General features: G+C 40.5%; 1 gene segment (V, D, J or C); it reads right to left on the bottom strand.

Moving 5' to 3' along the window:
* Nucleotides 1–8,862: 8,862 nt before the first annotated feature.
* LOC108802233 lies at nucleotides 8,863–9,422 on the bottom strand. The segment is given in 2 exon segments: nucleotides 8,863–9,188; nucleotides 9,343–9,422. Coding segments are annotated over 2 exon segments (375 nt in total).
* Nucleotides 9,423–12,635: the final 3,213 nt, after the last annotated feature.

The raw sequence follows: 12,635 nt of genomic DNA, 5'->3' as shown, positions 1-12,635 counted from the left end.
ACCCTTCCGAAAACCCCGCATTACCTGCCGCATCACAAATTGCTCGGTCACGTCCTGCACACCCAGAAACCTAAATAAAAGGCAAATGCCGCCAAATGCCCCATTCATCCCTGGAAACTGACACACCCTGCGCAACACCCCGCCAATATAGTACAACAGGAACAATAACCGGTCCACGTCAGACAATGGGGCAGCCGCACCACCAATTCCAAACATCCCCGCCAAGCGGACGAGCACGCCGTCCAAGTGCCTGTGCTTACCGACTGCCGAATCAGCGCTCCAGAGAGAAACACTTTATCCCGGAAAGTTTTACTCTGCTCGATCGAGCAGAGTGAACCTTTCCCTGCTCTGTTTTCTCGGCGGCATTCGGCTATTCACTCACTGCTATTCGGCATCTATGAGAATACGCAGAACAGCAGCGAGTAGCATCCCAGAGGTACGGCTCAGCCGATCCAGATGTTGGATCGGCTGAGTCTAACTCTTCTGCACTTTGGGTCGGCCGAACACGCTGACCATGTTTGGCCGACCCAAAGCAAGCTGCAGCAAGCCGATGTACGGCTGATTTTTTCCGGTGTACGGCTGAAATCAGCCGTACAAGCCTGAAGTGAATAGCCGAACAGCGTTCGGCTCACTGCACTTCGGGTCGGTTATTCACTCGGCTGCCTACGGCAGCTTTGTGAATAGACCCCTTAGAGTCTCTGTTAGAGAGATATTTGTTCACTTCTGTTCTGGTGACAAAGGTTTGACTAGACTGAACATGAGGGTAAACCACCAACAGCAACACTAAAAGAAGAAGAACTTTCTTTTAAATTGGTGAAGGGACTAGGGATAAACTTAGGTTCAGACTAAACTGAGCTCATCTGATTATAGAAGGAAGTGGATAGGACATGTAAACAAATCAGCGGGATGCTGATGACGTTGACCTAATATGGTCAAGTGCCATGTAAGGTCAACAATGTCAAAAGCATTCGGCCCCTTTGCTTATGTGCAGCTCTTGGGTGGAGAATTCCACATCTGATTGGGCCGGCACTGTCAGTTTCCTCCCAGGTTCAGATGAGCTCAAGTTCAGTCTGAACCCAAGCTCATTTCTAGTCTGGACCATTTCCTTCATGTGTATTGTTTGCTGGGATCACCAAAGCTTATTCACCCAACATTCCAGGCTAAGGAGGTATATGTGCTGGGCAGATATGGTTTATGAAGCCTTTTTGCTCTCTATGGCCCTGTTTAAAAATGAAACCCAGATTTATTCACAGGGATGGATCTTCAAAACACAAGATTGTACCTAGAAATAAGTGTCAGCTGTCTAATATGAGATAAATGCATGACATCAGAAAAAGAGAAGTAGGTTTTTGTACAGCTTTGTATCACTGTGTGAATGGTAGCTCTCTATACTGCTGACAGTAATAACTTCCTTCATCCTCTTCACTCACTCCCTGTATTGTCATTGTGAAGTGAGTTCCTGATCCAGATCCACTGAACCTATCTGGAATCCCAGATGCTCGGCTACTGGTGTGATACAAGAGGAGTTTAGGAGGTTGATCTGTTTTCTTTTGGTACCAGGCTATCAAGTGAATGTTTCCTGAGTAATAAAGACTTTTACTGGATGTACATGTGATGGTGACTGTCTGTCCCGGGGACACAGTGATAGAATCCGGAGTCTGAGTCATCACAATCTGTCCACAGGATCCTGAGGATGGGCAGAGACATAAATAATATTAATAGATTTTATTATAAAAGATATACAATTTAAATTGTCTATATTTCACACTATAGCTTTATGTAAGGATCTTACTTCTGTTTATGATGAACCAAAATACTGAACAGTGTTCCCTATGTAGTTATTACCTGGCAAAATATTCTTAAGAGGTTTTCACAGGATTTCTTTATAAATCAGTTATCTGATGAACATACATTTATTTATCCTTATGCTTTCTTTTCCTGACTCTTTATGAAATAGATGGAAGATATCCTCATACCTTGGATGTAGACATAAAAGACACAGAGTAGATATGTCAGAGGAAGCATCTTGATGTGTCTGGTCTGTCACACACACAGATTATTGACCTCTATGCTAAACTGTTTATATAACATGAAATCTATAGGGAAATAATCTCAGAGTCTCACTATGTAAAACAGGAAATATTCAAATGTTACAGTTTGTCAGTTTATAAAAGGCACAATATATCAGTGCTCAGTAGAATGTGGAAAAGCAGCAGTGTGATGTCAGGGTAGAATGCACCCAGCATATTACATTATTAAAGTGATGCTTGTTATGTATGAATTAAAGCTGAACTCCAGTAAAAAATATGTCCTTACCTTTGTGCAGAAATGAACAGTAGGAAGAGTCTGCAGGAGCCAGAGCATTGCAACCGCGAACCACTGATCACAGTTCCTGCTTAACCCTTTCCTTCCTGAATCCCTGTCTACCCTGTCATGTAGGCCTTACGCCTATTTTTTGTTGTCTTTTGCTCCAGGCCTTTCTGTACACAGAGTGCTGTACTTCTGGCTCTGCAGTGGTAAAAGCAGCAGCTACGATAGTAAAGGGCTCCAGTCACATACCCATCGCAGCCTCTAGTCTCATCCATTCACAAAAAAAGCCTTGTAATATTTTACAGCATGTAAGGTGTTCTCTGAATAGATGTGGAGAGAGGATAGGGGGTGTGGGGGGGCCATATGCAGCCACATCTTCCATCCTTTTGCACCTTGTGAAAATATAAATGTTCTTGTGATTATTATTATATTATTATTTGACTTGTGCTGTTTCTAAAATAAATCTTACTTCCCTTTGCATTTTGTGAAAAAACACAAAGGCTTTTTGTGATGTTTATTATATTAATACTTAACGTTCTTATTTGTTTCTGAAAACACCTTTTTTTCCCAGAGATCAGCTGTAACAGATCTTCCACTTTCAGAGAGTAAATGAATCTCAACACAACCCCCCTCTACTGATCAGTATGGATAAGGGTGCCCACACACCTTACGATAATCGCACGATAATCGCGGGAAATCCCGCGATCGTACGATAAGGTGTGTGGAAGCCGTGCGACCTCTACTACTGTAAGGTTGCACGACTTTTAACTTACGAACATGTTCGAAAACCCGCATCCTACGGTGTTCGGCCGGTGTGTAGCATGTTCGTAAGATAAAAGCTGGACGGGCCGGTGTGCGCAAGCGCACACTGCCCATTTGGCATTGCGGTCATCGGAAGCCCGCCCCTCAGGGGGGCGCGGCTTGCGATCATCGCAAGTACGATCTGCCTGTCCAAGATAGGCAGATCGTACGTTTTTTTTAGTACCTTACAACCATCGCAAGACAAAAGTCTTGCGATGGTTGTAAGGTGTGTGCCCAGCATCAGTGAGGCTGAGAGTTTTAATCTCCTCATAATTTCAGACAATATTTGGACACTTCAACAGAACTTAACCATTTTAGTGAATTATATTTGAGTCAATTGGAAAGGTGGCTTTTGGTAGTTTTAAAGGGTGCAATGGAAATTACATGTCTTTTGAGGGTTCTGGAAGCTCCTCTCAACTATATCTGACCTGTTTCTGACAAGAAAAGGCCCCAATTAGCCTCATTATTTTATATTATTACAAAAGGAAAAACAGTAAAAAAGTAAAATATAAAATAAAAAGTGACAGTACAGAAATCATGATCAAATACACCAAAAAAAGATAAACACAAATACACACATATAATACATACAGGAATACAAAGATCACTAAGGAACATAGTTATCAATGACTTCATCCAATATTTTCCTAAAATTCTCTGCAGAACACTCACCCTAAATATTGTATTGTATAGTCAAAATAGTGACATTAATATATATTTGGCCAAGACTTCCCCAAGATTTGCCAGAATTTACATTAAAATTACATTCATTGACCTTCATGAACATCTGTTTTTCAATAGAAAAAAGCATTTACTTTATCATTCACCAGCAAGAACATCATTATTACCTTCCCTGCACATTTATCTGATAAACATTTGAAGCGCTCATCCCCGAAGGAGCCGCAGAATACAAATTAGGGCTCTCCTACCTGTTTTGCCGGCCACCGGCCCCTTTCTCAGCTCCAGCAACAACGACACTCCAGAACAGAACAGGCTCGAGTCGTAGGGTCTTTTTAACATTTATTGCACAGGATCAACTAGGAGAGAGGGTTTGGGATTGCAGGATACCCAAGTAACAATTTGGTGTCTTCTCCCTTAGCAATGGCTTGTATCAGAAGCACAATTGTCCTGTAATAGCGACCAGCAATATAAAGTAGCACAGAGAACAGCCAGGCTAGTCCAGGACCTTGAGAGAGAACTGTCTCTGGACTTCTAGTACACCAGCTGGCTTCTCTTCAGTAAAGTACCTGGGAATAGGGTGAGGGATCTCTTACAGGGTTCCAGACGGTAGCTCTCACCAGCTCCTCTGTGACACTCCTAGATAAGCAGATTCCACCTCCATCCCAGCTTCCATCAGGTTTCCTTTCAGCAGCATCTGAAGTCTCTGGGCCCCCAGCATCTGCCACATGCTGAGGCGCATACCAGGTATCCAGTAGTATCTTAGGCATCTAGGCCCCCAGCATCTGCCACATGCTGAGGCCCAGGCCGGGCATCTATCTCACACAGACCTCCTCCCATGGAGGGCCCCAGGGGGGGGGAGTTCTGGAAGGTGTCCCCAAACCTTTTATCACCTGCCTTCAGCCATACCTCTGAGTCATCCTGCTCAGGGATTGGTTAGAGTCAGGTGCACAGCCACAGTCTGAAGATGGATCCTCCCTCACTGTATGCTGAGTCTCCAACCCAGAAACAGGGGGAAGCAATCAATCCAGCAAACTCAGTGAAACCTGTAGAACGCAGAACTCAGAACAAAACAGCATCTAGACTGATTACAGTCCAGTTATACACTAAATTTAGTAGCAACATAGCAAAGGGCGCTACACATTCAACCTTTTTTTTTCTCACTAAATTCGCCTGGTTTGAGCTGTGAACTCATTTTCTACTGGAAAATCCATTGATTGTCTATGGAGAGAGCTGAAACTGTATTAAAACGCAGGTAATGTTTTACTCCAAATATGATAATAATGAAGATCACCAGCACTCACAATGGAAGAAAGCGTGAAGTTCTCTTTATTGTAGAATAACGTCACATGTATCCAATAGCCAATTATTCGGGACCACACAGGATCCCTTTATCAGGGCAAGTATAATGACAAATGAATGAATATACAGAGGTCAAATATATACACCCCTACACCACACTCAAAAGGTGCTAAGAACCTCCCCCTGACATCATGATGACCTCATTGCCTGTCAGAAAAAAACTGAAAAATAAAAAACAAGCATCAAAGCAGAACAATCAAACAAGGTATCACATATCACTAGATATAATCAGATAGCCATGTAATTAAAATGGGCAGAAAAGGACTCACAAGAGTGCCCCAAATGAGCGATCAGTTGTGGCTACTGTGGAGAACAGACCAGGCATGGAGGGGTCAAGGGCAGGAAGCCGAGCTGTCAGTGTAACGGCCGAATGAGAGACAGAAGAACGTTACCGCAGCTGTGTTTCGCAGTCGCGTCGGGCATAGCCAAGGGAACCAGGACACTTGTCAGAACCAGGAAGCAAGTCTGGAGCTCATCGTACAGAGAAAATTGTTCCCTTTACACGGATCAAAGGAGGTGTCTGCACATATTGAGAGGGGGAAGCATCTTCTTCAACTGTAGAGGCAATTAGGCTGATCATATTGGTGTCACAACAAAGGTGGCACATGTTTTTGTTTTTTTTTTGGCGGGGTACCCCAAACCAGGGGAAGGGAAGAAAAATGAGCAAGAAAAACAAAAAGTATAAACAATATACGTCGAAATAAAATGTGCAAAAATAAACTTCACATAAAATGAATCTAATAGTGAACAAACCAATAAGTAATAGTACAGGAGTTCTTAGATATAGGGAATTGCTATTCTACGGCATTAAAGGTCCTAGCTGCTGTACGGTGTGCAGTGGGCACTTCTGCTTATGATTGGTACTACTCCAAGGTATAGGAAGAATATAATTTACTCTTCTTTCTCCCATGTTGAAAGCATACATTCACACTAATAATGATGGGTGACATAAATGAACAATAAAAGAGGAAGGAGGTTTTTGTACAGGTTTGTATCACTGTTTGTAAGGGCGATATGTAAACTGATGACTGAAGACTGCTTCAGTCTTGTGGATTAACATAGGGACGACTATTAGCACCATGGACAGGATTCACCCCATTCGCAGGACAGTGCAATTGCAACTTCAAACTATGATGTTAAAGTCCCTTAAAGAAAACTATAATTGTTTTAGTTAGGTTTTCATAAGTGTTTAATGCTACTGATGACTGAAGACTGCTTCAGTCTTGTGGATTAACATAGGGACGACTATTAGCACCATGGACAGGATTCACCCCATTCGCAGGACAGGTTTTCATAAGTGTTTAATGATTTTACAAGCACCAGATTATAAAAGTGTTAAGGCTTTAATAAAGAAAGAACACAACATGCTGTTTGCATTGACACTCCTTCTCTCTCTGATTAAAACTCTTTGGGACCTTGGGTGAGGGAGTCAATACTCTGACTTAGTTGTGTGCAAATTGGAGCTTGAATAAACTGAACCCCTAAGGACAGACAGATGGACATGTGACTGGCTATGATAAATGAATAAAATATATACAGCTATATCTAAGTTTTTACCCCAAACATTAAAAACGATAAGTGGAAGAGCAAGGAGGTTTTTGCATAGTGTGGGGGGATATCTATAATCAGGTTCACATTATTATTATTTTGCACTTCCTTTTTCACTCCACTGACTGTAAAATGAAGTAAAATTAGCCCCTTATTTCAAATCCTGTCATCCACTCTGGGATGCCACTGTGCTGGTTGAGTGCCCAATAGAAAAGAAGTGCTGTGGAACGTTTCTTTGTATTGATGCCAGTTGAACTTGCTGATGATATCAGTATTGGTCATGCAAGTAATGGTGACTGTATCTCCTGGAAGGGCTGACATTTAATCTGGAGTCTGGTTCACTGTGACCTGTTTATAGCAAATGTAAAGTTAAATATATTATATAATGACATAATATTATTATAATTATGAATATTATTATTATTATTTTATTTATTAAACTTGCATGTAAATACAGAAGACAAAAAAGAAATATATCAGAGCAACCATCTTGATGTTTTTGGCCTGTGAACATGTGTCAAGAATGTTTTTTATTAAACAAAATCTAGAGTGAAATAAGCTCATCGATTTTCTATTTAAACAGGAAGCCTGTAAATGACAGACATTTCCTGCAGTATAACAAGATATACATCAGATATACAGTAAACTCTCTGTTATCCGGTATTCAGCTAATCGGAACTCCCTTCTAACCGGCAAAAAAAAAGATCCCCCTAGGGAACTCACTGTTCTGCCGTTCTGCCACATTCTAGAAAAGGGACATGGGGCATGGAAAGGTTAAGGTAGGGGCCAAAAAGTGCTGGATTATACTGGGGATGAGTGTCTGAACGATCCTGGAAATGAGTGTCTGATTGATCGTTTGTGAATGTGCTGTGTTGTCCAGTGAACAAGCACCACAGAGTGATCACTCCCAGTACTGCAATGGTTTGCTAATGGTTTAGAGTAAAATATTATATTATGGTATAGTATGAGGTATGGCATTAGTTAGACCCATTTTTAATAGTAACTCTCAAGCAACCAGAAACTACATTTATTCGGAATCTACCAATCCCTGTGGATGTCGGTAATGGGGAGTTTAATGTATATGTTTTAACTTCTGGAAAATCTTACTTTTCATTATTTCCATTTATGATAATTAGAGGCAACAAGGGACAACGTTTGCTTTCCCCCTGGAAATACTCTATATGTGCTGTGGAGATGACCCACCACACTTGCTGCAATATGTTGCTTCCAACAGGCTGCAAATTAAGAATACTGTCATGCATTCTGCCCACTAGGGGAAATGTAATTGAGGAGATAACAGCAATTAGGGTGAATGAATAAAGCAGATAGACAAGTGGATAGTTGAGTCTGTCCTTCACTAATAGTGATACTCCAGTGGTTTTATTTAATGAGGTGATGCCAACAGCAAACGGTAAAGTTTAGCAATCAGTAGCATTCAGGATTCAATGTTAGGAGATTTAGGATTTATGAATTGAAGATTCATTGCTTTCCAGCCAACAGTCTCTTATCAACCAGTGACTAATTCCCTGCCCATTTGCTTATGTGGCAGAGGATTTCCGGTAATGAAAGTGAATGGGTATAGTGATGTCAGTGGTTGCTATGGACACTTCCTTATGGAATCATAGGGGTTCTTCTCCCCACAGGTTCCTGTCATAGCTCCTGCCATGCCATGAATTTGATAGGATCTGTGAATGGAGAGACTTTAAATCCTGTCTGCCACCATGACAGAGGGTCTTGTAGATCTCAATAGAGTACAAGTGTGGTGGCATCTCCACATATGTAGTCCACTCATTCTTCCAGTAAGAATGGATTATGTTTACAAAGCTTTTTATTGCTCTCTGTGTCAGTGTTGCAAAATGTCAATGGCTTCCTTTCTGATCTTTATACTTTGACTTAATAAAAATGGCAAAGTGACTGTATAACCAAGTACAATCATTGCTAAGGTGTTAACATGGGTGGGGTGGAGGAGTGAGTCAGTGGGCCTGGGGATTCCTCATTCGTGTAATAAAATAGTTTACCTAAAATCTGAAATGTAGATTTGTTCACAGGGATGTATCTTTGAAACACAACTCCGATTACTCCGGAAGTAAGCTGGAATAAGCTTTATATGAGATAAATGCATGACATCCAAAAAAGAGAAGTAGGTTTTTGTACGGTTTTGTATCACTGTGTGATTGGGAGCTCAAGATAGTGCTGACAGTAATAACTTCCTTCATCCTCTTCACTCACTCCCTGTATCGACATTGTGAAGTGAGTTCCTGATCCAGATCCACTGAACCTGTCTGGAATCCCAGATGCTCGGCTACTGGCGTGATACAAGAGGAGTTTAGGGGGTTGATCTGTTTTCTTTTGGTACCAGGCTATTTCGTGACGGTTTCCTGAAGAGTAATAAAGACTTTTACTAGAAGTACATGTGATGGTGACTGTCTGTCCCGGGGACACTGCGATAGAATCCGGAGTCTGAGTCATCACAATCTGTCCACAGGATCCTGGAGGATGGGAAGAGACATATTGATTATCAATAGATTTCATTATAAAATATATACGGCTAAGATTGAATATATTTCACACTATAGATTCATATATAGATCTTACTCTTTATATTTTTACATTTTATGAAATAGATGGAAGATATCCTCCTACCTTGGATGTAGACATAAAAGACACAGAGTAGATATGTCAGAGGAAGCATCTTGATGTGTCTGGTCTGTCACACACACAGATTATTGACCTCTATGGTAAACTGTTTATATAACATGAAATCTATAGGGAAATAATCTCAGAGTCTCACTATGTAAAACAGGAAATATTCAAATGTTACAGTTTGTCAGCTTATGAAGAGTATTATATCTCAGCACTCAGTAGAATGTGGAAAAGCAGCAGTGTGATGTGAGGGTAGAATGCACCCAGCATATTACATGCAGTGATGCTTGTTATGTATGAATTAAAGCTGAAGCTCCAGTAACAAATGTTAGTATTGCCTGTGGTCTGCCTACAACTGATCTTTTCCCTATACTGACTTACCATTCCTTGTTCTGCACTGTGTCTCTGTATGGATACATATAATGTGTAATGCCTTAATATATACACATAGAGTACCATATCTGAAAACTACTTAGAAAGTTAAACAATAAAAGGAAAAGGTTCATTAGAACTAGGGATGTCCCGATACCACTTTTTCAAGACCAAGTACAAGTACATGTACTTCCCCTCATGTACTTGCCGATACCAATTACCGATACTTTTTCTTAAAGGGACAGGTGACTTTAAATGATCCATAGTACAACTACATGTTATGTACTATGGATCATGATTTAACCTATTCATGTTAGCAGGGGAGAATTGTAAATCTATTGCTGTAGTGTAGTGGAGGTGTGTGCTGTATGTATGTACTACATGTACAGTACACACTTCCAGTACACTATAGCAATAGATTACAGCTAGTCCGGTCCCAGCTTCCCTCACTCAAAGTTTCACTCTGATCCCTGTTGCCTCATGCGGTGCCTCTTGTAGTCGGCGCTGGGCAGGATCGCTGCATCATGTCTCTGTTCTTAGCTTGTGGGAGGCACTCACAATTCTACCCTGCTAACCTGAATAGGTTAAATCCATAGTACATATACAGTACACATGTCCAGTACACTGCAGTAATAGAGTTACAATTATCCCCTGCTAATATGAATAGGTTAAATCATGATCCGTAGTACATAATAGTACATAACATGTAGTTGTACTACGGATCATTTAACCTATTCATGTTAGCAGGAGAGAATTGTAAATCTATTGCTGCAGTGAATTGGAAATGTATACTATATATGTACTATAACAGCTCGATGTCAGAATAAAAAAAAAAAACAGGGAAAGGTTTACTCTGCTCGATCGAGCAGAGTAAACCTTTCTTGGAGAAAGTGTTTCTCTCCTGGGCGGCCGGGAGCCACTATCTAATAGCGGGAGACTCCCGGAGCGCCCGGGAGAGTTGGGCTGTCTGGAGATCAGTGTCCCTGGTTACTTGTTAATCTCTCTGAAAGTGGCCGGAACCAGCCGTAAGATCACGGCTGGCTCCGCCGCAGCTGTCAGAAGCAGGCTGCCCATTTATCAGTACATGAGTGCTGTTCAACATTAGGGATCGCTCCCCACCATCATCATAAGAGAAGAGGATAACATCACTGGACTGGCCGGAAGAAATTTGGAAAATAATTTATGCGCATTGGGTAGGTCTTTTTGTTTAGAGTTCCTGCTTTTTTCTATCTCTCTTGCTCTCTGCTCTTGTTCTATCTATATGTAGTATAAATCAATCAGTCCAATTTATTGTGTGCCCTATCTTATCTTCAAATTTCCTTCGCTCCCACTGGTGCGCAGTTTATTGTCATGAGTGAAAAGAAGTACCTGGCACTACTTCAACGTATAGGAGGAATATCATTTACTTCTCCCATGTGAAAAGCATACATTCACATTGAGAATTATGGGTGACATAAAGGAACAAGAAAAGAGGATGGAGGTTTTTGTACAGCTTTGTATCACTGTGTGAGTGGGACATTTGTACATTGATGACAGTAATACACTCCTGTATCATCTATCTCAGCTTCTTTGATGGTGAGAGTGAATTCTTCCCCAGATCCGGATCCAACATACTTCTCAGGAATTCCAGAAAGTCTTTTAATGACATGGTATATAAGACCTCTTCCATTTTGTTCTGGTCTGTGTTGGGTCCAAGCTAAGTACAGCCTTCCATGTACTGTGATAAATGCTTTCACTGACTTCACAAGAGATAGTGACATCTTCTCCCGGAGACACATGTATATAACCTGGAGACTGTGTCACCGTGATCTCAAAGAACATTTTCCAGACTTTCCAGCATTCCTCATGATATCCAACATTAAAATGAAGTTTTGGATGAAGTTCCAATTAAGTCTGTTGAAAGATTTGGTGATATGACCCTGTAACTTCTGCAGGCACACATGGCAGGGAAAACCCACTCTAATGGGGACACAAAGAAAAACAAAAGCCTGACATATGTTCTAATCCCTCCCCACTCTACTAAAAGGGGTTTATATTGCCAACTGTGTATTCCTACCAGATGACCCGACAGAGGTTTTATTTTAATACCTTTGCTATTATTTGCAGATAACCTGGTTTATGATATTATTTTATAGAGGCAACCTACAGGCGTGAAGGTGATTCTGGGTTTTCTTATTACAAAGCCCATCATCCTTTATTAACTGGATGTCATGAATGCAACGTGTATTGAAGCTGGGCCACTTATTTCAGTTACACCCTTTATGCCATATACAGTAACGGGTATGTACAGTTACCTGTTTCCAATGTAAGGGAACCTTTACACTAATCAACAATGTACTGGGATTTTTACACTGGTCACCAATGTAAGGGGACATTTACGTTCACCAACAATGTCTAATATAAATGCCCATCAATTATACCATATACACATTGATGAGCTATTGTACAATCTCCCCTTAGGGTTTCTTAAATATTAATTTCATTAAATTCATTCAAAATTAATTTTTGAGATTGTTTGCCTTTTACTTTTTTTCTCTATTTCCTTTTCCTTTTTGGCTCCTAGTTAGGAGGAGATGTTGTCAATTTTCTTATTAGTGTTTTCTTAGATTTTCCACTTCCATGACTCATTCTCTAACTACCTTTTCTCTTGACAATTGTTTCTTTTTCTTTCTAAACATATACCCCATAACTAGAGGTGCACTGAAATAGAGATTTAAAAACCGAAACAAAACCGAAATAAAAAAAATTGTAAGGCCGAAACCGATACCGAAAATGTTTTTATTTAAAAAAAAATTTAAATGTTAATATTTTATTTTTATTTATTTTTTATAAACGTTTAATTTTTTTTACATCTATTTTTATTTATTTATTCATTTTTTATTAAATATTTTTATTTTTTACTTTACGTTTAGGGGCTTCGG

The sequence above is a fragment of the Nanorana parkeri genome, unplaced genomic scaffold (assembly GCF_000935625.1).
Source record: "Nanorana parkeri isolate BGI_ZX_2015 unplaced genomic scaffold, ASM93562v1 scaffold2740, whole genome shotgun sequence".
Classification (NCBI taxonomy): domain Eukaryota; kingdom Metazoa; phylum Chordata; class Amphibia; order Anura; family Dicroglossidae; genus Nanorana; species Nanorana parkeri.
This window is presented reverse-complemented; position numbering and strand designations above follow the sequence as displayed.